The 26,616-nt window shown below is 42.3% G+C and overlaps 1 protein-coding gene across 25 annotated transcripts in view; it reads left to right on the forward strand.

Moving 5' to 3' along the window:
* LOC140487787 (receptor-type tyrosine-protein phosphatase delta) overlaps positions 1-26,616 on the forward strand; it is a 2,436,480-nt gene that overhangs the window by 2,372,664 nt on the left and 37,200 nt on the right. For all 25 annotated transcript variants that reach the window (XM_072587053.1, XM_072587138.1, XM_072587046.1 and 22 more), the window contains 2 exons: positions 11,824-11,943; positions 16,836-16,990. In XM_072587053.1, the coding sequence (XP_072443154.1) occupies positions 11,824-11,943; positions 16,836-16,990 (275 nt within the window). The remainder of the gene's footprint in view (positions 1-11,823; positions 11,944-16,835; positions 16,991-26,616) is intronic.

Here is a 26,616-nt window from a genome sequence, read left to right on the forward strand (position 1 = left end):
GCAGATACGGCAGAGGCGGAGGAATTGGGGATACAGGATGGCATTTTTGCAGGAGGTAGGGTGGGAAGAGGTGTAATCCAGGTAGATGTGGGAGTTAGTGGGTTTGTAAAAAATGTCGGTGTCAAGTCGGTCGTCATTAATGGAGATGGAGAGGTCCAGGAAGGGGAGGGAGGTGTCAGAGATGGTCCAGGTAATTTAAGGTCAGGGTGGAATGTGTTGGTGAAGTTGATGAATTGCTCAACCTCCTCGTGGGAGTACGAGGCGGTGCCAATGCAGTCATCAATGTAGCGGAGAAAGAGGTGGGGAGTGGTGCCGGTATAATTACGGAAGATGGACTGTTCTACGTAGCCAACAAAGAGACAGGCATAGCTGGGGCCCATATAGGTGCCCATGGCTATCCCTTTGGTCTGGAGGAAGTGGGAGGATTTGAAGGAGAAATTGTTAAGAGTGAGGACCAGTTCGGCCAGACGAATGAGAGTGTCAGTGGAAGGGTACTGTTGGGGACATCGGGAGAGGAAGAAACAGAGGGCTTGGAAGCCCTGGACATGGCGGATGGAGGTGTAGAGGGTTTGGATATCCATGGTGAAGATGAGGCGTTGGGGACCGGGGAAACGGAAGTCTTGGAGGAGGTGGAGGGCACAGTGGTAGTCTGGTGCACTTACCTCTACACTGCTGAAGCCAAACGCCAACTCAAGGACACCTCTTCCTATCGCCCCCTCGACCATGACCGCACCCCCCATCACCAAACCATCATCTCCCAGACCATACTGAACCTCATCACCTCAGGAGATCTCCCACCCACAGCTTACAACCTCATAATCCAGGAACCCCACACTGCCCGGTTCTACCTCCTTCCCAAGATCCACAAGCCTGACCACCCTGGCCGATCCATTTTCTCAGCATGATCCTGCCCCACTGAACTCATTTCTACCTACCTCGACACTGTCCTATCCCCCCTAGTCCAGGAACTCCTCACATACGTTCGAGACACCACCCACACCCAAGTTTTACCTGCACACCCACTAATATCATTTATTATATCTGTTGCTCCCGATGTGGTTACCTCTACATTGTGGAGTCTGGACGCCTCCTAGCAGAGTGCTTTAGGGAACATCTCCGGGACACCCGCACCAATCAACCACACCGCCCTGTGCCCCAACATTTCAACTCCCCTCCCACTCTGCTGAGGACATGGAGGTCCTGGACCTCCTTCACCGCCGCTCCCTCACCACCAGACGCCTGGAGGAAGAACGCCTCATCATCCGCCTCGGAACACTTCAACCCCAGGGCATCAATGAGGACTTCAACAGTTTCCTCATTTCCCCTTCCCCCACCTCACCTCCAAACTTCCAGCTCAGCACTGTCCCCATGACTTGTCCGACCTGTCTATCTTCTTTTCCACCTATCCACTCGACCCTCCCCTGACCTATCACCTTCATTCCCCTCCCCCACTCACCTATTGTACTCTATGCTACTTTCTCCCCATCCCCACCCTCCTCTCATTTATATCTCCACCCTTCAGGTTCTCTGCCTGTATTCCTGATGAAGGGCTTTTGCCCGAAACGTCGATTTTACTGCTCCTCAGATGCTGCCTGAACTGCTGTGCTTTTCCAGCACCATTCTAATCTAGACTCTGGTTTCAAGCATCTGCAGTCATTGTTTTTACCTGCCTCATAAATCAGTCTGTCTCAGCACTAATACATCTAGTAATGTTCAATTTATTTAGGATTGGCTGCTTGGATTAGCCAGAACACTTTTTAATTTAATTCAATCTGAATGGAAACCGACTGACTTAAATAGAGATGCATTATTCTTTGATATGAAAAACAGTGATTATTGAAGTTTGTTTCTGATACCATTTTATGGGAAGAGAAATGAGTCTTTTCCTGGGTGGAATCAAATGTTCATTGCAGGAGTGGGTGGAGAAACAAGGCTCTGTACTGAGTCTATGAAAATCCAAAACTGATAACCGAGTCTTCTGTTTCGATAGCTCTCTCCACACGTCCATCAGCTTGGAGCTGATTTTCACCATCTGTTGTGCTTCTTTTCAATATATCCAACATCACTTCCTCAAAATAATTGTTTTTCTTCCTCCCCTCCTCACTGTATGATGTTGTCTCTGCTAAGTGTATCTTGTCTAAGCTGAGATACTCTTGCAAACCTGACTTATATAAGCTGCATTCTCTTTTGTACATGACTTTACTGGCTCTTTGAGAACTGATTCAGCTTCTCTCTTGTAGTTTTCCTATTGTGCAGTGTTCTGGCATATTCCAGCAGTGCAACAATTAATAGTTTTCATCTTTATTCCTTTCCAATGAGTAAGACTACATTAATAATTCACACAAATGTCATGAGGAGCTGCAGTATGCTGGGCAGCATTCCAAGTGTTGATATGTCTGCTTTCCTCCTGTGCCACAAATTTTTATTATGGTGGTGTGGACGCACAGATTGCAAAACAACAACCAGGCTGCTTCTGTAAAAGCTGTTCAGTTTTTAATCCATTTGCAAATCAGATACACTAGCATAGTTTTGATGGTAGAACGGGTGAATTTTATGAGGCAGAAAAGGTACATTTTGCTATTCCGCCTCCCACCCCGCATTCCAAACCCATCCCCTCTGGTAGAAACATGGCGTTGCAAACTATATGACATACAAAAGGACTGCTCACTAGTGAAAATATGCTCCAGGAGCCCTGATAATGCAAAGAATGGGACTTCTAATCCCTCAGAGAGAGAAAGTCCAACCCTTGAAAGCTGCTGGCCAGGGCCTCTGATATTCCCACCACTCGGTGGCAGGTACTACCTGGACGAACAGTAAAACCACAAAGAGCATTGTTGGTATTAGGCTCCGATCACTCACAAGGTCTCTGAACAGAAAGGGATCAGACACTTTCAGGAATGGAGCGGTGTTTGGATGCTGGGCTGGTAGTTTCAAAGGCAGACAATCATCTTGGGGTGGGGTGGGGTTTGATTTCAAAACAGACTGTATGGCTTCACTCTTGCCCCTTCTTACGTGTTAATAAAGCAGGCTCCTCCCTCACCTGTCTGCCCACACCAAACAGATTATGATGAGGGCAACATGATATTCGAGTCAGTTGGCTCAAGTTCAATTGCCCATTAATGATCTTTTTTAAATGGCCTTTTTAAAAAAAAATCAGTAATAGAGACCATCCACACACTTTGTTTTGTGAAACCTGCATTTTGATTCATCAGCATCATTTTCATGCTAAATTTTACGTATGTATCAATGCATTCCTGATTTGCAAATATAAAATCTCAGTCAATATTTCTTTGTACACTCCTTCGCCCTCAGAGACGCTGCCACCTACTGAAAAGCTATTGTATTTATTTTGTGGCAGAACTTAATGAAACTAGAGGAGGGTAATTGACAATAACAACAACATAATAGAGCCACCTCTCACCCTTTCTTGACTGTCTTTTTCGCCAAAGAAAGCAATTGAGGCCAAACCATTGAATGTTTTCACCAAGGGTTTGGATGTACAGAGTCATAGAGATGTACAGCATGGAAACAGACCCTTCAGTCCAACTCGTCCATGCCGACCAGATATCCCAACCCAATCTAGTCCCACCTGCCAGCACCCGGTCCATATCCCTCCAAACCCTTCCTATTCATATACCCATCCAAATGCCTCTTAAATGTTGCAATTGTACCAGCCTCCACCACTTCCTCTGGCGGCTCATTCCATACACATACCACCCTCTCTGTGAAAATATTGCCCCTTAGGTCTCTTTTATATCTTTTCCCTCTCACCCTAAACCTATGCCCTCTAGTTCTGGACTCCCCCACCCCAGGGAAAAGACTTTGCCTATTTACCCTATCCATGCCCCTCATAATTTTGTAAACTTCTATAAGATCACCCCTCAGCCTCCACTCTCCAGGGAAAAGAGCCCCAGCCTGTTCAGCCTCTCCCTGTAGCTCAAATCCTCTAACCCTGGCAACATCCTTGTAAATCTTTTTCGAACCCTTTCAAGTTTCACAACATCTTTCCAATAGGAAGGAGACCTGAATTGCATGCAATATTCCAACAATGGCCTAACCAGTGTCCTGTACAGCCGCAACATGACCTCCCAACTCCTGTACTCAATACTCTGACCAATAAAGGAAAGCATACCAAACGCCTTCTTCACTATCCTATCTACCTGCGACTCCACTTTCAAGGAACTATGAACCTGCACTCCAAGGTCTCTTTGTTCAGCAACAATCCCTCGGACCTTACCCTTAAGTGTATAAATCCTGCTAAGATTTGCTTTCCCAAAATGCAGCACCTCGCATTATCTGAATTAAACTCCATCTACTACTTCTCAGCCCATTGGCCCATCTGTTGTAATCTGAGGTCACCCTCTTCGCTGTCCACTACACCTCCAATTTTGGTGTCATCTGCAAACGTACTACCTATACCTCTTATGTTTTCATACAAATCATTTATATAAATGATAAAAAGTAGAGGGCCCAGCACCGATCCTTGTGACACTCCATTGGTCACGGGCCTCCAGTCTGCAAAACAACCCTCCATCACCGCCCTCTGTCTTCTACCTTTGAGCCAGTTCTGTATCCAGATGGCTAGTTCTCTCTGCATTCCATGAGATCTAACCTTGCTAACCTGTCTCCCATGGGGAACCTTGTCGAATGCCTTACTGAAGTGCATATAGATCACATCTACTGCTCTGCCTTCATCAATCCTTTGTTACTTCTTCAAAAAACTCAATCAAGTTTGTGAGACATGAATTCTCATGCACAAAGTCATGTTGACTATCCCTAAACAGTCCTTGCCTTTCCAAATATATGTACATCCTGTCCTTCAGGATTCTCTCCAACAACTTGCCCACTACCAACGTCACGCTCACTGGTCTCTAGTTCCCTGGCTTGTCCTTACCACCCTTCTTAAAGAGTGGCACCACGTTAGCCAACCTCCAGTCTTCCGGCACCTCACCTGTGATACAAGTATCTCAGCAAGAGGCCCAGCAATCACTTGCCTAGCTTCCCACAGAGTTCTCGGGTACAGCTGATGAGGTCCTGGGGATTTATCCACCTTTATGCATTTCAAGGCTTCGAGCACTACCTCCTCTGTAATATGGCCATTTTTCAAGGTGTCACCATCTCTTTATATATTCTATATTCTACATTCTATATATTCCATGTCCTTTTCCACAGTAAAGATTGATGCAAAATACTCATTTTAGGGCTAAAGAGATCAAAGGATATGGGGAGAATGCAGGAACTGGATACTGCATTGGATGGTGGGGTAGGCTTGAAGGGCCAAATGGCCGACTCCTACTCCTATTTTCTATGTTTCTATTTTTGGTTCAAAGAAAGGATTGGATTCACTCCAGCAACTATAATTGTTTAAGAAAAGGATAGGCAGATGCGTGATATCTCTAGCCAAGTAGCTTCACTGAGGGCCAACCATTGGGTAATTGAGATTTAATCATTCCAAACATTCCAGAGTTACATGTCCAACCAAAAATAGTGTGCTTACATCTGTGGACTAAATTATCCCAACACTCTTTAAAAAGATAGCCTAAATATAATAAATCGTTTAAACATATGGATACTGTAACCAAGGTCAACTACACCCCCCAGCTACACCTTCCCCACCACCATTGACACATGAGACATACTGGTCTGACCCATTTTGTATAATTCAAAATAGAGGTGCTGTGGATTCATTTCAAGATATTGTTTGTTTTGCTGTTTTTTCTCATATTTATTTTGAAGCATTGAATGAGAGTGCAGATTTCTGAGTCAGCTTCCAAAAATGTTTCCGCAATCCTATGTCCGAGCCAAAATTAGACTCGGTACCATCTGCTTTTATTTATTTGGGTGCCATGAGGCATTGTATCATTAACAGCTATGGGTGAGGTGTCGGAAGACTCGAGGGTGGTGAATGTTGTGTCATTGTTGAAGAAAGGCTGCAAGGAAAAGAAAGGAAACTACAGACCAGTAAACCTAACTTAGGGGATGGGTACGTTGGTGGAGAGGATTTTGAGAGACAGGATTTACTTGCAGTTGGAAAGGCAAGGACTGATAAAGGATAGTCAGCATGGCTTTGTGCATGGGAAATCATGTCTCTCAGATTTAATTGAATTTATTTTTCTAAGAGGTGACCAAACTGGTAGATGAAGACAGATCAGTGGAAGGTCTTTGACTGGTTAGTAAGGTTAGATCACATAAGATCCAAGGGGAGCTAGGCAATTGGGTACAGAATTAACTTGATGCTAGGACAAAGAGGATGGCGGTGGAGAAACCAAAAGAGAAAATGCTAGAAAATCTCAGCAGTCTGGCAACATCTGTAAGCAGAGAAAAGAGCTGACGTTTTGAGTCTAACTGACCCTTTGTCAAAGCTCAGTATGAGTTCAGGCATCGAATAATACGAAGGATGAAATGAAACTGTGGACCAGGACAGTTTTGAGGAAGAGTAAGTTGGTGCTGCTGGAGAGAGGTGTCGAGTGCTTTCATGTGGTGGTGCATGGCCCTGAGTGTGGCTTTTAGGATGCGACGAGAACAGCCGTTGGAAAAATGTATATCGTGCAAGTACCTGTAATCCTGGAGGCTGCATGCAGGATGGAATTTGAGTTGAAATCCACGTGGAGTAAGTTGGAGGTGAAGACAGTCACTGAGGAAGGAAATATGGCTGTGGAAGCGAGTCTTAGTAAATAGTAAAAGGGCTTTGACAAAGGTCAGTTAGACTCGAAACGTCAGCTCTTTTCTCTCCTTACAGATGCTGCCAGACCTACTGAGATTTTCCAGCATTTTCTCTTCAACAACTGCTGTTCTCGCCGCATCCTAAAAGCCACTCTCAGGGCCATGTGCCGCCACATGAAAGCACTGGACAAGATTCCAACATCCGCAGTAATTTGCTTTTATTTGGATGGTGGTAGAGGGTTGTTGTTCAGTTTGCTTTTATTTGGATGGTGGTAGAGGGTTGTTGTTCAGACTGGAGGATTGTGATGATCAGCATGCTATGGAACAATGCTGGCTCCCATGTTCTTTGTCACTTATATAAATGATTTGGAAAAGAATATAGCAGGCACAGTTAGTAAGTTTGCAATGACACCAAATTTGCCGGTGCAGTGGACAGTGAAGAAAGTTATCTAAGACTACAATGGGATTCTGCTCAACTGGGCAAGGGGGCCAAGCAATGGCAGATGGAGTTTCATGCAGATAAATGTAAGACTTTGCATTTTAGGGAGACAGACTAGGGCAGGACTTTCACAATCAATGCTCAGACCTGAGAAGTGCTGTTGAACAGAGAGACTTAGGGGCACAGGTACACAGTTCCTTGAAATTGATGTCACAGATTGGATGGTGAGGAAGACATTTGGCATGCTTCCCTTCATCAGTCAGAGCACTGAGTACAGTAGGTGACAAATAATGTTATGGCTGTACAAGACATTGATAAGACCACATTTGGAGTACTGCATACAATTCTGGGCGCCCTGCTGTGACAATGATGTTATTAAACTGAAAAAGGTACAAAAAAATTTCAAAGAATGTTATTCAGACTGGACAGTTTGCTTTATAAAGTGAGGCTGAATAGGCTGGGACTTTTTCCCTGGAGCATAGGAGGCTGAGGGGTGACCGTTTGGAAGTTTATAAAATCATGGGAGGCAGGATAAGGTGAATAGCCAAGATGTTTTCCCCAGGGTAGTGGAATCCAAAACTGAAAGGAATAGATTAAAGGTGAAAGAGGAAAGATGTAAAAGGGACCTGGAGGGCAGCATTTTCACACAGAAGGTTGTGCGTTTACTGAACGTGTTACCAATGGAAATGGAAGAGGCAGGTACAATATTGACATTTTGAAAACATCTGGACAGGTACATGATAGGAAGAGTTTAGAGGGATAGAGGCCAAGCACAGACAAATGGGATTAACTCAATTTAGGAAATCTGGTTGGCATGGACAAGGTGGGCTAAAAGGTCTATTTCCATGCTGTACAATTCTGTGACTCTATGGATGCTATCATGGTAAAGGTAGTGGGGAATCCATTGCTAATATTAGCTACAAGTATTGGGTCATGATCCAAAGCATCAGGCAGCATGGTGGCACATTGATTAGCTCTGCTTCATCATGTCAGGAACCTGGGTTGAATTCCAGCCTTGTGTGACTGTGTAGATTTCGTACGTTCTCTGCAAGGGTTTCTGCCAGGTGTTCCAGTTTCCTCCTTCAGTTCAAAGATGCAAGGTGGATTGGCCATGCTAAATTTCCCCATCGTGTCTAGGAATGTGCAGGTAATGTTGGTTAGCCATAGTAAATGTGGGGTGATGCAAAGAGGGTTCGGGGGTTGATTCTGGATGGGATGCGTTTCGATGAGCTGAATGACCTCTATATGCACTTTGGAATTTTATGATGCCTGGCAGCAGTTTAGATGCCATGTTAACATTTTGGAGTTTCACAGCACAGTTATGGGCCTCGCTTAACTACTTCAGTTGAGCACACGTTAAGCAGCATGAATGGACACTCACCAAGGAATAACTATGTCTTAATAGATTAATCGATCATTTATTTCTTCTGGCTGTTCCTGCAGTTTTCTGAGGTTTGTATGATTTCTGCAGTTGGGTGAAGCTGGAACAGTCTCTGGGGAGGGATAATCTTTTTGGTGATTTATCAACATGTACACAGACCGGATGATACTATTTCCTCTCATAAAATGAACAAGAATAAGAGAGCGTAGATTTTAATTGATATGCAAATGAAGCAAAGATTTTATGAGGAAAGAAATCTCTTTCACTCAGTGAGTATTAAGGATATGCATTGCCTGAAAATGTGGTGGAGCCAGGTGTAAGTGCATTGGAATTATTTGGATTGAACTAGCTATGCTGACGGAAGTGGCCAGCTGTTTTATGTTGGAAAGGCTGAACCCTTAAGTTCTGCACAAATCTCTGGGTTGCATTAGCCCTGAACACATACACGTCCATGATTTCCTTGTGGTTATTTATGAGTGAAAGTCAAGTTGTATTTGTAACATGGCTCAAAGTGACCAGATAAGATTCATTGAGTTGACATTACTCTTTTCTGATCTGTAGGATGAGACTTTTTTACTCCAATTTATCTGCTGTTTGGATGTTATGTTGGTCCTCATAAATGTCACGGTGTGGAAGACATTTGAGTTTAGAATTTTACTTCAGAGAGAGAGGGGGATAACAAGGCTGACTGACCTATCATGACAGATAGATGCTGAGATTGCTGTCCAACAAGCGTGACAAAGGAAAGCTCATAGACCTGGACAATTCACTACTCTCTTATTTACCGGAAGCTATAACAAAGGCATTTTTCTTTCCACAATGAAGGGCAGGACATATGACTGACATCTTGACCTGCCTCTCTCAAAAGAGAATTATGTAACTCCAGCTTGTACAAATTTCATAAATTATCATTATACAAGTGGTAAGCACATAATGTTTCATGTTTTGTTGCAACCCTAAATTCTTTATCTTGAAATATTTGCCTTAAAATGAGGAAACACTTCATTTGATGGCGGATATGGGTCACAATTTATCAGCTCCAGTCAGAAAACTGCAACACTTGGAAAAGGGTAACTATCCAACAATGATAAATTAATCAGTAGAATTCCTTTAAAATTAATCATTAATTTGTCTTTAGTTCCCTTTTAGTTCAATTTGTAAATTTGTTCTGTTATAAAGTATATTTGTTCTGTTATAAAATAGATGCACATAATCCACAATATAAAGGAAAGAGCAAGGATAAGTGTACGGTGAAGCCTTTAGAAAATGTGACAATATGGTGTTAGTCTCCATCACAGTGCAGAGGTTCTCAAACCGTTACTTATCAAATATTGCACAGACAGAATGCATTAAATGGCTGTATTGTTAGAATTGAATTGGTAATGTCAAATTGGAATGTTGTGCATAATTGCAAAGAAAAAAAAAACAAAGAAGATGGCATAAATTATTGCCCACTTCATGCTCAGAACATGCTGACCCTCAATGTTTGTTTTTGCTATTGCCTGAAATCTTCCTGTTACAGGAAGCTGATGATTAACACATTATGTTTTATATTTTTAAACATCTGTAGTGGCATTAAAAAGACATTCCTAAAAAAAACTTTGGTATTATAAATTTAATGGAATTCCACAACCTCAGCTCTTCAGCAAAACCTGTAATTCTAGTCATATAATGATAATACTGACCCATTTAACATTTTGCAGGAAAGAGCCTAGTCTATGCATTTTGTCATTTTATTATCCTGAGTGGGTGTGTGATTGAGCTGTTTAGTGCACATTAACTTGAAGATTCATTTGTTCAAACAGATAGCACAGGGTTCCTGAAGTCACTGCATTTTTGGATTAATGCTGCTAAATTTTAACATGCACCTCTGGAATATTTTGCATCTTTGTAGTTCAGAGGTGAACTGTCCTATAGCCAAGTTATGTAGAATTACAAAATGTGAAATGCTGGAAATCAGAAACAAAATCAGAAATTGCTGGAAAAACGCAGTAGGTCTGGCAGCATCTGTGGAGAGAAAGCAGAGTTAACGTTTCTGGTCTGATGACCTTTCTTCAGAACTCAGAGTAGACTAGAAACGTTAACTCTGTTTTCTCTCCACAGATGCTGACAGGCCTGTGTTTCCCAGTAATTTCTGATTTTATTTTATACTTCCAACATGTTTGATAAAGAAGCAGTCATCATGTTGGATGCAGTCTGTTATAACAAGGTGTAAAGTCAAAGTAAATATTTACGGTGAGTAACTTTGTTCTGGAAAGGAGTAGGTTTTCTTTGAGTACACGTTCGCAGTTTTGCTTTGTACATGCACATTACATTATACTGTAAAGCAAAAAATGTATTTCCAGCTCTCTATCCTGAGTTCATGCAACTAGGCTTCTTTTGATCTTTCAGAAAACGAGAAAGTAGGAACATAAGCAGGCTGTTCGACTTTTGAGCCTTCTCCACCATTCAGCTTGATCATGGAACTCAGTATGCTATTTCTACTTTCTCCCCACATACTTTGATCCCTTTAGCTCTAAGAACTATAACATTTCTCTTTATTGAAAACAATAAATCTTTTGACTTCAGTTGGTTTCTGTGGCAGCGAATTTCATAGACTCACCAGCTTCTTGGTGCAGAAAATTCTCTTCATCACAACCTCAAATAGCCTAGCCTAATCCTTCGACTATGACCCCTGTTCTGGACTCCACAGACATCAAGAGCATCCTCCCTGCGTTCACCCTTATAGTCCTCTTTTGAATTTCATAGCTTTTCACTCATTCTTCGAAGCTCCATTGAATTCTAACCAATCCAATCTCTCTCCAAATGCCACTTCTGTCATCTTTGGGATCAGTCCAGTGTTGGTGCCACTTTGGATTTTTGGAAGAATAGACACAAAATGTAAGATGCTATCCCTGTCTAATGACATCAATGTCTGCTGTCACTACAGGGTGAAAATTTTGCCGAGGCTTGTGCTTCAGTAAAACCCCCCCATATGCCATAACTCGAGGGCCCAAGAACCCTTTACCTTCGGTAGAGTTTAATGTTTGTACTTATGAACCAAGATAAGCACTTTTCTATTCATACCTTCTGAGCCTCCAAATGACAATCAGACAGGAAAGCCTGTGACCTTTAGATAATCCATCTACAACTGGAAACACTCACTGCTGACCAGATTCTTATGGACTGAAAACAGATGATTGACTCTTTCACAAAGTCAGTGTATTCATCACCTTGACTTCAAGTTGATTAACAAACCACAGCAATAAAATGGGAAAAATGTAGTTAATACAAACCATTTATCAGCATTGCTTATTATCTGCAAATATCCCTCTACACAGTAATATACTTATTTCTACAGGTAAAATGTGACCAGTATTGGCCATCGCGAGGAACTGAAACCTTTGGATTAATCCAAGTTACCCTGCAGGATACAGTTGAACTGGCAACTTACTGCGTTAGAACATTAACATTAGACAAGGTATGTATTTTTTATTTTGCTCTTTTAATGTCTTTTTGTTCAATAATAATTAATCTCCTTTACAGTTACAACGTTTATATTCTATCGTATTGCTAATTTAATGAATAACTCCAGCTGCTGCCCGAAGTGCTCCCCTTTTCCTTCACTGAAAACACAAATCAGCATAACATCTCATAAGACATTGCAGTGCAGTACTCTATCCCAAGACCATTTGGTAGAAACTTAGGGGATGAGACTCCCAGATGAAAAGATGAGAGCTTGCTGACATGCTTGGGCCAAGTCTATCGTGCAGCAGTAAAACACTGTGAGTGAGAAAATCGAGCCTCCTTATACCTCTCATTGGGGAAATCCATCTCCTGGCAAGTATGACATTCTATCTGATCCACAGTGGGCACTACCAGAACTGCAGACAAGTTGTGCAAGAGACCCTAGGGTTCTCTCCTAATCCAGGTATGCCTTGGGGAATTTGGGCAGAGCCTGATTCCCATATTTGGCGGGAGGAGGGATGAAGTGTGGTATTCATACTTTAGACGAGTAGGAAGAGAAAGGGTTGATGATTTCTTGAGTATTTGTGGCCTGGGAAGGATGGGAGGCTTGATTGGGGGAAGGGGCTTTTGGCAGGGGGTGGTTGGGCGATAGGCAAAGGCCCAACCAACAATGATAACTCTGTGCTGCCTTCTCACTGTTCTGAAAAGTTTGCCAAAACCAGTTGGTCATTCCCACTTGCCTGCCACAAGAAACTGTTTTAGAGTTGAGAGTGTGGTGCTGGGAAAGCACAGCAGGTCAGGCAGCATCTGAGGAGCTGGAGAATGGACGTTTTGGGCATAAACCATTCATCAGGATGGAGGACTTATGCATGAAACATCAATGCTGCCGCTCCTCAGATGCCCCCTGACCTGCTGTGCCTGTCCAGTGCCACACTCTCAACTCTGATCTCCAGCATCTGCAGTCTTCACTTTCACCTACAAGAAGCCATTTTACACATGTTTATTCCACCTGTTAGGATTGGTGATAACACACATATGGAGCAAGTGAACCTTGATATCAGAACATTTGGCCAGAGCTAGAGACACTACTATTGCGCCAGATGGGCCATTCTGCCAAATATGTTCGAATGTGGACAGTGTAAATATTTTCCAGTCAACCTGCTCAGAGATGCTATGACATATTTGGATAGGTGTATCTTGATCATTGCCTCAGGGCCTGGAAGTAGGGAAACTGTCACCATGCCACAAAAGCCCCTCAAATGTGGGCAGTGTAATATTGCAGTCAGTGAGCTACTAACTAGCACAACTGACCCATAATTATTTATTTCCATATCTCGGCAGTCTGCTGGTTTTAGTGTCTGCCTGCCTTCTGTATTCTGGAAAGTCAACTCAGTGATGACTGAGGTGGTGGTGGGCAGGCCACCCAATTGATTATGACATGTCCCACCACCCATCACCCAAAAGGTATCTGGCAAAGGCAGATAATATCCTTTCCCACGGACGCCTCAGCCTTGACAGTAGCCATTATTCAGGTACGGAAGTCCCCGAGTGGAGGAGAAAATATTAGCTTAGAGCATCATAGAAACCCCACATTGTAAAAGCAGACCATTTGGAGTCCCTACTGACCCTCTGAGGAGCATCCCACCTAGGCCCAACCCTTATCTTATCCTGTAAGTGTGTATTTCCCATGGCTAATCCACCTTGCCTGCACATCTTTAGACTGCAGGGGGAAGCGAGAGCACCCAAAGAAAACCCCATGCAGATATAGGGAAAGTATGCATTATTCCATACAGCCAATCACCCAAGGGTGGAATTGAACCTGGGTCCCTTGCACTGAGGCAACAGTGCTAACCACTGAGCTACTGTGCCACCATCGTTTCATGTTAAGTCACAACTGCCAGACATGGGAGCAGAAGGACATATTAATAAAGGATGCATTCGGGGCTGTAATGCTGTAATACTGTTTCATGCAGAAAGTGTGTGGTAATTAGGGGAAGCATTCTCATCATTTTAGAGGTGAGCTCAGTGCTGTCAAATTGCAGGTTCCTACACAAGAAGGAGCTGAGTGAGCTGTTGGCCTCCTTTGTTCATAAATATTTGTTCAAAGAAGTTATGACACACCCTCTGGAGCTGGTGGGACTTTAACCTGGGCCTCCTAGCTCAGAGACAGGGACTCTACAACTGCACCACAATAGCCCTCCAATCAATTTAAAATATTTTCTCATCAGCCAGTTCAGAGATTTGACTACACATCCCTGGAGCAGGTGAAACTTGAACATGGCTCTCCTGGCTCAGAGGATAGAACACCACCACTGCAACATGAGCCACCCTCTCTAGTTTATAGGTATTTTCTCATCAACCAGTTCAGTGATTTTATTACACAACTCTAGAGCAGGTAGAACTTGAACCCAGACCTTCTGGATCAGAGGGCAGGACACTACCACTGTATCACAAGCAGCATTTTCCCTTGTTTGTACACCACAACACAATTCCATGGCTTGTTTCTGTAGTTATTGTCATTGTCGAATATGCTCCACTGTACTACAGTCCCATATTGAAGTGTTTGGGTGCACTGGGAGGTGGCCAGTAATTGTGCAATTGTACAAGAGGGATTTTTAGTCTCATTTTTGTATTCACATTGAACTTTTAAGACTAAAATATTGAGAGAAGGAATTTTAAACCCAAGCTTTCTGAAGTCATATGATTATTAATGGGTTATATTCCTCTCTCTGCATTCGTTGCCAGGATTTAGGATATCATGACTGTAACGATCTAGTGTGTATAGAGCAACCTTATTAGTTGCAGATGCCTTGTTTTAGAGCACAGAAGCATTGTATCATTGTAATATCCCTATTGCATGTGAGGACAGGCATATTTCACTAAGGTGGACTTATCCTTCAGACTTGGATTAAAAGTTGCTTGTATTTTAAGAAAAGTAGTTTATCTCCAACTCAGTAATAATTCCACTACAGATTTTTAATCGTTGAGAAAATTGAGAATTATGGGGAAACAGCAGGAAGATAATGTTGAGGATTATCAAATCAGCCATGATGTTTTGAATGGGGACACAGTGTGGATGGAGTTTGTTCACTATCAAAAGTGAGTTTCAGTCTCCCTAGTTGATGAGCATCCATAATTTATTTCAAAGAAGTGCACTACCTAGATTTACTCCTGAGAAAATAGACACATTATCACAGATTTTTTTGCACTCATTTGTGCAGATGCAAGAATGTCAAATTTTAAAAGGAACAACAACACTGTCAAAAAGGGTTTTAATTAATTGAGGGGCATACTTTGATTGGTCAAAGCATTACTTTCGTGCATACACCAACGAGTAGCTGGTCCCGAGCTTTTGTTTGACAAGTTGATTCCAATTGGTCATGGAGTCGCCATGATGAGTGCAGTTGGGTTTGGTTCTTTCCCAGGCTTTTGTTTGATTGAAGCGTGTGCAAGGCCTAGATAAATTCCTTCTTCCTTTCGGTGACCAGGCCCCGTTCATGAACACTGCATAAAACCATCATGAGCCCAGTTGATGATGTTATCTCTTAAATCATACCAAACAGCACAGTCTTTCAGCTGAGTACTGGCAGGACTGAACCATCCCAGGCTTGCTGAGCATAAAACACACCATTCAATATTAAGTGTGATTCTGTGATTAGGCAGCACAAACTGAACAATCCCGAGTGCACTGAGAAGTACATAATAACCAATTTAAGAGGCTTACTTACATCCAGCCCAATCCTCTGAAGCTAAAGACAAATTATCGAGCATTGTTTCTTTCAATCAAACAAAGGTTTGAGAGACCAGTGTTCCCTGGTGTATTCCCTGTGACAATGCCTCAACCAGTTAGAATCTAATTGTCAGCTAGTCAACACCTTTCTCTCATATATTTATTTTCCCATTGAAATTTTGAATGATTGCGTCTGTCCTGATGAGTGCAAGATGAAAAACTTTGTCAGTTTTTTGCAGCAACTTTAATGTTCTGTACTGCCAAGCAACCACGGTGGCACGGTGGTTAGCACTGCTGCCTCACAGCGCCAGGGACCTGGGTTCAATTCCCACCTCAGGCGACTGACTGTGTGGAGTTTGCACCTTCTCCCCGTGTCTGTGTGGGTTTCTTCCGGGTGCTCCGGTTTCCTCCCACAGTCCAAAGATGTGCAGGTCAGGTGAATTAGCCATGCTAAATTGCCCGTAGTGTTAGGTAAGGGGTAAATGTGGGGGCATGGGTGGGTTGCGCTTCGGCGGGTCAGTGTGGACTTGTTGGGCCGAAGGGCCTGTTTCCATGCTGTAATCTAATCTAATCTAAACCAGGTTAAATCAGCTTCTTTACTAGTCAGCAATTCTATGACAAATTATTTTCCTGGTTATGCTTAAGAAAAGGGTTAAACCCTCATTCTTCTTCTGGATATCTCTGAAAAACCTGGTCAAAGTAGCACGTACCTGTTCTCATGGAATGATACTGAAGACAAGGTTAACAAAGAACTTCTGTATCTGAGCCAGATGTGAATCATTTGAAGGGGGTGTCTCTCTCAATCACACATTCGTACCACTGCAAGAACTGTGACCACAGAAATTCTTTCATCTAATTATTTTCTTTGTATATTTCCATGCTCACATTTTGGTTCATTAGAAGAACAGTACATTATTGCAGTCTGACATCTGCAGATCAGATATCTCCATTTGCTTTGTTTAGATTGGATTTGAGGTAAAAAGACAGAAGGCAAACATACATTTCATTCATTAAAACAATGAGCAATGTAATTTGATCTGTGAATACCAGGCACCAGAAAATTATTATGTATGGCCGTGTGAAAGCATCGTCCAATATTGTTATTTTCTTTTGGGTGGGGATGGAAGTTATAAATGTTCTCATCAGTCAGTTAATAAAATTGTGTCGTCTCACAGATTGGCTGCAGTGAAAAGAGGGAAGTACGACAATTCCAGTTCACAGCATGGCCTGATCATGGGGTTCCAGAACACCCTACACCATTCCTGGCCTTCCTGCGGCGAGTAAAAGCCTGCAACCCTCCAGATGCTGGGCCAATGGTTGTACATTGTAGGTAAGCGACAGCTTTAACAAATACACTGCCGTCAGGATGCCGTGACTACATTTCACTTAAATCAGAAAAGGGTAGTGGTGCAACATGTCAACAAACATTTGCAATGTAACTTAAGTTCATCACTTTCAATTTGAGATTTGTAAATTGGTGCTGAAAGCTGTTATTTACCAGCAGTTTTCCTGGACTTATTCTCTGCTGTTTAGCAGAGGGATTAATCCACGGTGTTACATTTCAATGAGAAAGTGGAAGAAAAAGACATTTATTGCACAACATTTCTACACAATGTTGTTTCTCTAAAGACTGGCATATGGTCAGATTACAGTAGCGTATACCAGCGATCAGACATGCACATTATAGTCCCTGGCATTGTGATGATTCAGACCTTGCCACAAACCATCATAACATATCCATGTTCCATAGAAAAATGGAGTGTTTCTCACATGCTTCTATTGACAGTTGTGCTGCAGTATTCAGATGAGATTTGATTGTATTGTCTGTCCCCAGGGACCATTACCCTCTTGTACTCAAGAGCCATTTTGTACTTAGCCCTGCTTATGACACTAACATCGCAATTTATAAGTTTAATTTGAAGAATGTTTGTATGTACTCCGTGATTTTTACAAGATCAATGTAGCATATAGTATTCTTTTGTAAAACTGGAATGTTTTCCACTGCTGTTCATTCAAATGAAAATTAGCTAAGTCTTTTCACAAGATTAACACTTGGAGGTTGTAGAGGACTAATTTATGATACAGCATATTGGTAAGTAAACCATTCTTCTTCTTATCACTTCTTATATCTAGTGGCTTACAGGGCAGATGTTTGGTTCCAGAGCTAGATTTGTCTGGAAAGCTTTTAACCTATTACCAGAGCGGCAACACTTCACACTAAGCATGATAAAGCAGGAGATCCTGTTGCTCAGTTCTCCTTCTGTAGACGTATCAGAAACATTTTCAGGAGGTTACTTGATCTGTTTTGTCATCCTACATGAAGTATACTGTGGATAGATAGTTATCCACTTTGGTAGCAAAAACAGGAAGGCAGATTATTATCTGAATAGTTATTGACTCAGAACTTCCTCAGTGAACAATTAGGATTGGGCAATAAATGCTGGCCTAGGCTACAATACCCAAATTTCATGATCAAGTAATAAAAAAAACTACCCCTATTGACAGAAATCATGTGTGACAGCAAGTAAAAATGATATTATGTGCTCACAAGGGAGAAATGTGAATTCACGCCCAAAGTCTTTCTGACACACAACAAGACTGCATGACAATGGGTGGTTGGGAAGGCAGAAATAAATTATCCTTCCAGCAAAAATACGCTAAGTTCAACATGTGCATCCCATTTATCACCTCAGTTGTGAGATGCAAGTCTAACCCAGGTCTTTGATGTGGGACTTGAGGCTCCTTCTCAAACCTCTCCATCACTGGGACTCCTAATATTATTTCTTTGTCTGTTGTCAAGTAATTTGGAGGAATTGCTTGATGTGATTAGTCAACCATTCCGTTGCTGAGAGATAACCAGAATAGTAGAAGGTGAACTAAGTGCACCTTGAATGAAGCAAAGACCTATGAATGCTAGAAATCTGAAACAAAACAGAAATTACAGGAGAAAATCAGCACGTCTGCATTTGTGGTTGGAAAGAGAGTTAACGTTCCGAGACCAGTGACTCTACTTCAGAACTGCATCTTGATCGTGTTTCGTTTATAAATTCCTGTCTCCCATTGTGAAAGCCAGAATATTTGAGCATGATTGTGTATCTATCCAACACCTACACATGCTCACTTCCAGCATGCAGGAGCAGTACGACTCCATTTTTCCTCTTGATCTATTGATGTTGCAGCCAGTTGCTTCTGTACCATTATCTCATCATAGGGCCGATAATTAATCCACAGAAAAAAGGTCAACCCTAGATCAATAACTCAGTAATTGACAAATATTTGAAGCAGAAAAAGGCACACAGGGAGAAGGGTTTGATTGCTTCATCCAAAGGTTATCACTGGCACAGTAGTCAAATAGTCTGCTTTAGTGATAGAAAATATTTTGTCACAGCATATATTGGTTGTGTTACAAAGGGTTTTTTGGAACTCCGTATATTCTGTCATTATAAAATGAAAGCCATTGTAAAACATTGCCAACAGCACTCAATAATAAGTAAAACTGTGATGTCGACATTAGCCAAAGAGACATTGTTTCCAGATGATGCATAGTAGGTTTTATTAATGCTATTAAAATAATTTTGAATGACGTTTTAGAAAGATTTGCAAAATAACTGCAACTGTACAAGCAACAATTATGATCAAATGAGCCCAAAGAAGCTGGATATAAGTTCTGCAATTTCTGATGGAGTGTCAATGAACCAGTTCATGTCAAGTCCTTCTCTATCCCTGCATGCTCTCTATCCCCTCTTAGCGACCTACTTTCCTGCCAGTCTTGGTGTCATTAGCAAGGATAGCAACTGTGCATTTGGTCTCTTCAACCAAATAATTAAAACAGAGTATAAATAGGTGAACCCCAAGCAATGATCCCTCTTGCAGTCCACTGATTACATCTTGCAGTCCACTGATTACATCTTGCCACCTTGAAAGAATCTTATGTATTGGTACTGTGTGCTGCTGTCAACCAGTCCTTTATGCATGCTGGTCTGTTTGCTCCTGCACCATGTCCTGCTACATGTTGTGTCGCAATCTTTGATCTGTCACCTTTTCAAATCCTTTCAGTGCTCATTCACTATCCTTGATAAAGCAAGCAATTGAGATTGTGCTCAAAACATTTGGATAGACTCACTCCAGTGGACAACAGCCCACAGTTAAAGTTGCACGGTTCCTTGTTGGGTATACAAACAAGAATTGTGACTGTCCAGGTCATGTTCAAAACATTTCTTCTTCCTGCCACCCTTTTATGCTCTCAATTAATATTTTAATAAGCTGAACCAATTGGGGTTAGTGCTTCAGCAGACATGGTGGCTGAATATTTCACTACACCATACACTATTGGTGACCCGACTGCACATCAGGACATCTGGATTGACAGATTTTTTTTCTAAGCTTCCATGCTGAATCAATTTTTTATTTAATTGATTTGACAAGCAGGTTGGAAAATTGATGTATTGTTGAGTTGGTGCACCATTTCAATTCTGTTCCCTGCTAGATTTTGCTAAATTCGGCAGCTTGAACAAAGTCGGAACTGCAATTTTTCTATTTGTTCCCAACTTTCTGTTTACAACATGGGTCACATTTTTTACATTGCATATAAGTGAACATAGAACATCCAAGCGTTAGATACTTGCCTCATTTGCGGGGCACAATTTTCTGTATTTTACTATGTAGAGTGAAAATTTACCCACACACGAAAACATAAATAAATTTCACTCAACTGTGGCTTACTCAGTTCTACTCACCTCTGAGTCAGAAGGATGCAGGTTCAAGTCCCACTCCAGGACCTGAGCCAAAAAAAGAAGGATGATACTGAGTGAGTGATATGCCCTCTTTCATCTGAGGGTCAATAGGTGGGTATAAAGTATTGTAAAGGTACCATTCGAAGATGAACTTGAAAATCATTCCCAATGTCCTAAACAACGCTTGCTCATCAATCAACGTCTCTGCAGCAGATTTTTTTTATTCATCCATGGAATATGAGCATCGGTGTTCAGGCTTTTCTTTCCCACATCCCATTGATGAATGAAAAAAAAAATCTGCTGCAGAGAAGTTGGATTGAATAGCAAATATTGTTCAGGACTTTGGGAATGATTTTAATGTTCAACTTTGAATAATGCCTTTACATTCCTTTACACCCACCTAGTTGACACATTGTATGAAAAAGGACATCTCACTCACTCAATACGAATCTACATTTTCCTTTGGGAAGTTGGTGGTGAGCTGTCTTCTTGAACTCCTGCACCCAGCATACCATGAGGACAAGAGTTCTAGGATTTTGACACAGTGACAAAAGACAACATGTTTTCACGTTAGATGATGAGTAGTAACATAAGGAACCTGCAGATGATGATGTTCCCATGTATCTGCTGCCCTTGCCCTTTGAGATGGTGTAGTGGTCAAGCTTTGGAAGGTGCTGTCTAAGGATCTTTGGTGAATTTCTGCAGTGCATCTTGTAAATGATACAAGCTGCTCCTTATGGGTTCAGTGGTGCAGAAGGTGCATTTTTTCTGGATTATGGTGCTAATCAAGTGGATTGCTTTGTCCTGGAGGTAACAAGCTTCTTGTTTGTTGTCAGAGCTACACTCATCCAGCCAAATGGGGTGTATTCCATCACATTCCTGACTTATGCCTTGAAATGGTAAACTGGGAAATCTGAAGAGGAGTTATGTACTTCGGGATATCTATCCTCTGAAAGGAGTATTTATGGCTAGTCCAGTTCAGTTTCTTGACAATGGTAACTCCCACAAAGTTGATATTGGAAATTCACTGATAGTAACAATACAGAATGTCAAGGGGACAATAGTTAGATTCTCTCTTGTTAGAGATGGTCATTGTCTGACATTTGAAAGATGTGAATGTTGCTTGTCACTTGTCAGCTCAGACATGGATTGTCTAGTCATTATCACGTTGCTGTGAGAGCTTGATGTGCACAAATCAGCTGCAGTGTTTTCTAGACCACAACAGTGCCTGCATTGCAGAAGTATTTCACTGGCTGTAAAATACTTTGGGATGGTGATGAAACTGCAAAAGAAATGCAAGTCTTAGTTTTCTTTCTATCAGTTTCCTTTTGTGTTGTAACAATCTTTGTGTACTCTGGGATGAATTTATAACGTTGAAAAAACTTTTGTTTGCAGAGACGAAGTATTAAATCTCATATCCAATCCCAACCTGCGCCTTAAACAATTTAACAGAGGTGGGATATTGATCCAGCACCACTGTTCCAATTTCAGGAGAGAACTTCATCCTTTTAATTTCACTGTATTGTTAAGTCCTTCCCTAATATTTGATAACACAGGAATATTGAATTAAATAAACACCTTGATCCATTGTTTTATTAAATGATATTAAATTAAAATAAAAGCGCGGCACGGTGGCTCAGTGGTTATCACTGCTACCTCACAGCGGCAAGGACCCGGGTTCGATTCCAACCTTGGGTGACTGTCTGTGCAGAGTTTGCAAGTTCTCCCCATGTCTGCATGGGTTTCCTCCCATGGTCCAAAGATATGCAGGTTAGGTGAATTGGCCAAACTAAATTCCCCATTGTGTTCAGGGGTGTGTAGGTTAAGTGCATTTAGTCAGGGGTAAATGTGGGATAGTAGGGTAGGAATATGAGTCTGGGTGGGTTACTCTTCGGAGGGTCAGTGTGGACTTGTTGTGCCAAATGGCCTGTTTCCATACTGTAGGAATTCTAAAATGTTTTTTGTCAGATTAGTGAGCTCATGCACAGAGTGTTGACATCATCAAATTTACATAAAAACTTTCTTAAATCATAAACATAGAGAAGTTCCTTTATCTCTGATAGTTTAATATAATTCAATATTTATATTTATTGAACGTGTAGGTATTGGAACTTTGAATTTTGTTCCAAATTACAATGAAGGATAATGCTGTCCATAGTTTATTAATCACTGGGGTCTAGTTCAAGGCAGTGCTAACTTCAAGGATACAGTTGTGCAATTTTGTTGAGTAAGAAAGTCCAGAGTTTTATTTTGTATAAATCTAATTTGTAGTTGGCATTAAACTGAAATTTACAGTATAAATACTGAAGTCGCCAGCCTTAAGCAGTGTTTTAACAAGTCTGCCAGCCAAATAATAACTTATTTGAAAACTAGTTGAAACTGGATCCTCATCAAGGAGGTCAGATAGACCTTTGGGTTTGGGAGAATAGAAAACCAGCCAATTTAATGCAATTTAGTACTTGAGTGAGAGAATAGAGTGCCGGAATTACATGATTAAGGGAGTTCAGAGGAGGAAGGGAAAGTAATATTCTGTTAAGAATCCGATGCTTTTAAACAAACAAATTTTAAGCTGTGCAGGACTTAACAAAGCAAACAGACAGTACAATCCAGGCAGAATAAACAAAGAACAGTACAGCAAAGGATCAGGCCCTTCAGCCCCACCAAATTACATCAACTTTCTAAATGAGAAACCTTTTGCAGTCATAGAGTTATGGAGATACCCAGCACAGAAACAGACCTTTCAGTCCAACTCGTCCATGCCGACCAGATATCTTAAACTAATCCAGTCCCATTTGACAGCACTTGGCCCATATCCCTCGAAACCCTTCCTATTCATATACTCATACAGATGCCTTTTATACGTTGTTGTAATTGTATCAACCTCTACCATTTCCTCTGGCAGCTTATTCCAAACTCACACCACCCTCTGCATGAAAAAAGTTGTCCCTTAGGTCTCTTTTAAGTTTATCCCCCTCACCCTAAACCTATGCCCTCTTAGTTCTGAACTCCCCCACTCCAGGGAAAAGGTCTCGTCTATTTACCTTATCTTTGCCCCTCATGATTTTATAAACCTCTATAAGGTCACCCCTTCAGCCTCCGACGCTCCAGGGAAAATAACCCTAGCCTATTAGGCCTCTTCCTATAGCTCAAACTCACCAACCCTGGCAACATCCTTATAAACCTTTTCAAAACTGTCTCAAGTTTAGCAATATCCTCCTGATAAGAGGGAGACCAGAATTGCATACAATATTCCAAAAGTGGCCTAACCAATGTCATGTACAGCTGCAACATGACCTCCCAACTCCTAAATTCAATGCTCTGACAAATAAAGAAAAGCATACCAAACACTGCCTTCACTATCCTACCTACCTGCGACTCCACTTTCAAGGAACTATGAACCTACACTCCAAGGTCTGTACGTTCAGCAACACTCCCCGGGGCCTCACCATTAAGTGTATAAGTCCTGCCCTGATTTGCCTTTCCAAAAAGTAGCACCTAATATTTATCTAAATTAAACTCCATCTGCCACTCCTCAGCCCATTGGCTCATCTGATCAAGATCCTGTTGTAATCTGAGATAACTTTGACTGTCCATTACTCCTCCAATTTTGGTGTCATCTGCAAACTTACGAACTATACCTCCTTTTGTCTCAATGCAGTCCATATCCCTCTATTCCATGCCTATTCATATATCTATCATGATACCTCTTAAACATTTCTATTGCATCCAGCCCCACCTCCACTTCTGGCAGTGCATTTCAGGCACTTACCACCCTCCTGCCTTGCACGTCTCCTTTAAACTTAATCCTTTTTACCTTAAGTCCCCTAGTAATTGACATTTCTATGTTGGGAAAAGGACTATCTATTCTCTCCATGTTTCTCATAATTTTGTAAGTGCCTATTGAGTTGGCTGTCATCCTTCAGTGTTCAACTGAAAATAAACCAAGTTTCTCCTCAAAGCTAATACCCTCCTAACCAGGCAACATTCTAGTAAACCTGTTCTCTACCCTCTCCAAAGCCTTGACATCCTTCTGGTAGTGTAGCAACCAGAATTGTATTCAATATCACAAATGTGGTGGAACTGAAGTTCTATATAGCTGCAACATTACTTGCCAGTTTTTTATACTTCGTGCCCTGACCAATGAAGGCAAGCATGTCATATGCTTTCTTGACCACCTTATCCACTTTCAGGGAACTGTTGAGACGTAGCTCCACCAGTATGCTAATGCTACCCAAGGGTTCTGCCATATTCTGCTAAGGGCAGGTATCAGCCTAGTGATAATATCGCTGGACTGTCAATCCCGACAGAAAGTGAGGACTGCAGATGCTGGAGAGTCAGAATTGAAAAGTGTGGTGCAAGTCAGGCAACATCTGAGGAGAAGGAGAGTTGACGTTTCGGGCATAAGCCCTTCATCAGACATGTTGGGGGACAGGGGGCTGAGAGATAAATAGGAGGGTGGGGTGGGACTGGGGGCAAGATAGCCAGGAAAGCAGTAGGTGGATGCAGATGGGGGGTGATTGTGATGGGTTGGTGGGGAGGGTGGAGCGGATAGGTGGGAAGGAAAGTGGACAGGTGGGACATATCAAGAGGGTGGTGTCGAGCTGGAGGGTTGGATCTGGGATGAGGTGGGGGGAGGGGAGATTTGGAAGCTAGTGAAGTTGATGTTGGTGCCATGTCGTTAAAGGGTCCCAAGGAGGAAGAGAGGCGTTGTTCCTCCAGGCATCAGGTGACTTGGATTTAGCAGTGGAGGAGCCGAGGACTTGCATGTCCTTGGTGCAGTGGGAGGGGGAGTTGAAGTGTCAGCCACAGGACAGTGGGGTTGCTGGGTGCCTGTGTTTCAGAGATGGTTCCCTGAAACACTCCTGGGGTTGACATTCTGTCTCCCTGATGTAGAGGAGGTCACATCGGGAGCAACGGACACAGTAGATGAGATGGGTGGATGTGTAGGAAAATCTCTGTTGGATGTGAACAGCTCCTTCGGGGCGTGAGCGGAAGTGAGGGGAGAAGGGTGGATGCAGGTTTTACACTTGCAGTGGCATGGGAGGGTGCTAGGAGTGGTTCATGGGAGGCATGAACCTAACGAGGGAGTCAGGGAGAGAATGGCCTCTGCAGAACACAGATAGGGGTGGAGAGGGAAATATATCTCTGGTACTATGGTCTGATCGGAGGTGGCAGAAATGGTGGTGGATAATGTGCTGTATCCGGATGTTAGTGAGGTAGGAGGTGAGGACCGGAGGATTCCATCCTTGTTGTGGTTGGAGGGGTGGGATTCAAGGGTGGAGGTGCGGGAAGTGGAGGAGATGCTCTTGAGGGCATTGTTGACCATGTGGGAGGGGAAATTGTGGTCCTGGATATAGGCCATCTGGCATGTCCTGGAGTGGAATTGCTCTCTTGGGAGCAGATATGGTAGAGGCAGAGGAATTTGAAGTAAGTGATCATGTTATTATAGGAGTGGATGTAGGAAGAGATGTAGTCCAGGTAGCTGTGGGACTTGGTGCATTTGAAATTGATGTCCGTGTTGGGCTGGTCGCTGGAGATGGCAACGGAGAGATCCAGGAAGTGGAGGGTGGTGTCCGAGATCATCCAAGTGAACTTAAGATCAGGATGGAAGTTGTTCTTAAAATTGATGAACTGTTCCACCTTCTTGTGGGAGTACAACGTGCTGCCGATCCAGTTGTTTCTCAAAGCAATTAACAACTTGTATTTGTTTGTCCTGTTTCATGTCTTCATGTTATGGCAAAGAGTTTTACACCAAATTAATTACTTTCATGCATAAATGCCAATTTGTATTTTGTGGGTCCTACAAACTGCAGTCAAATAATTGACCAATTTAGTGGTATTGACTGAGAGGTAAATGTCATCGAGGACACAGGGAGAATTCACCATGTGGAATGTTTAGTTGATAGTACCTGGGTTTAACGTCTCATCTGAAGGATAACACCTCCAGTATTTCAGGAGTCTCTCCATGCTGAAGGGTGCTCAAAACTCTGAACTGATGCTTGAAACCAGCCTTGACTCATGTGCCACTCAGTCAAAGCTAGCATCAGACATTGCGATAATTTCTGAACAAAGGTTAAGGTGTTGTCTGTGTTTTGGACAATTTATGTGTTAAAAGTACTTTACCCAAGCCTCGTCACGGAGATGTTCAAAGAGACTTAGAATTCGGTTTGCAATTCCACTCATTTTTATTAACAAAGTATTCCTTACTAAAACCATCATATAA

This window comes from Chiloscyllium punctatum, chromosome 2 (assembly GCF_047496795.1).
Source record: "Chiloscyllium punctatum isolate Juve2018m chromosome 2, sChiPun1.3, whole genome shotgun sequence".
NCBI classification, from domain to species: Eukaryota; Metazoa; Chordata; class Chondrichthyes; order Orectolobiformes; family Hemiscylliidae; genus Chiloscyllium; species Chiloscyllium punctatum.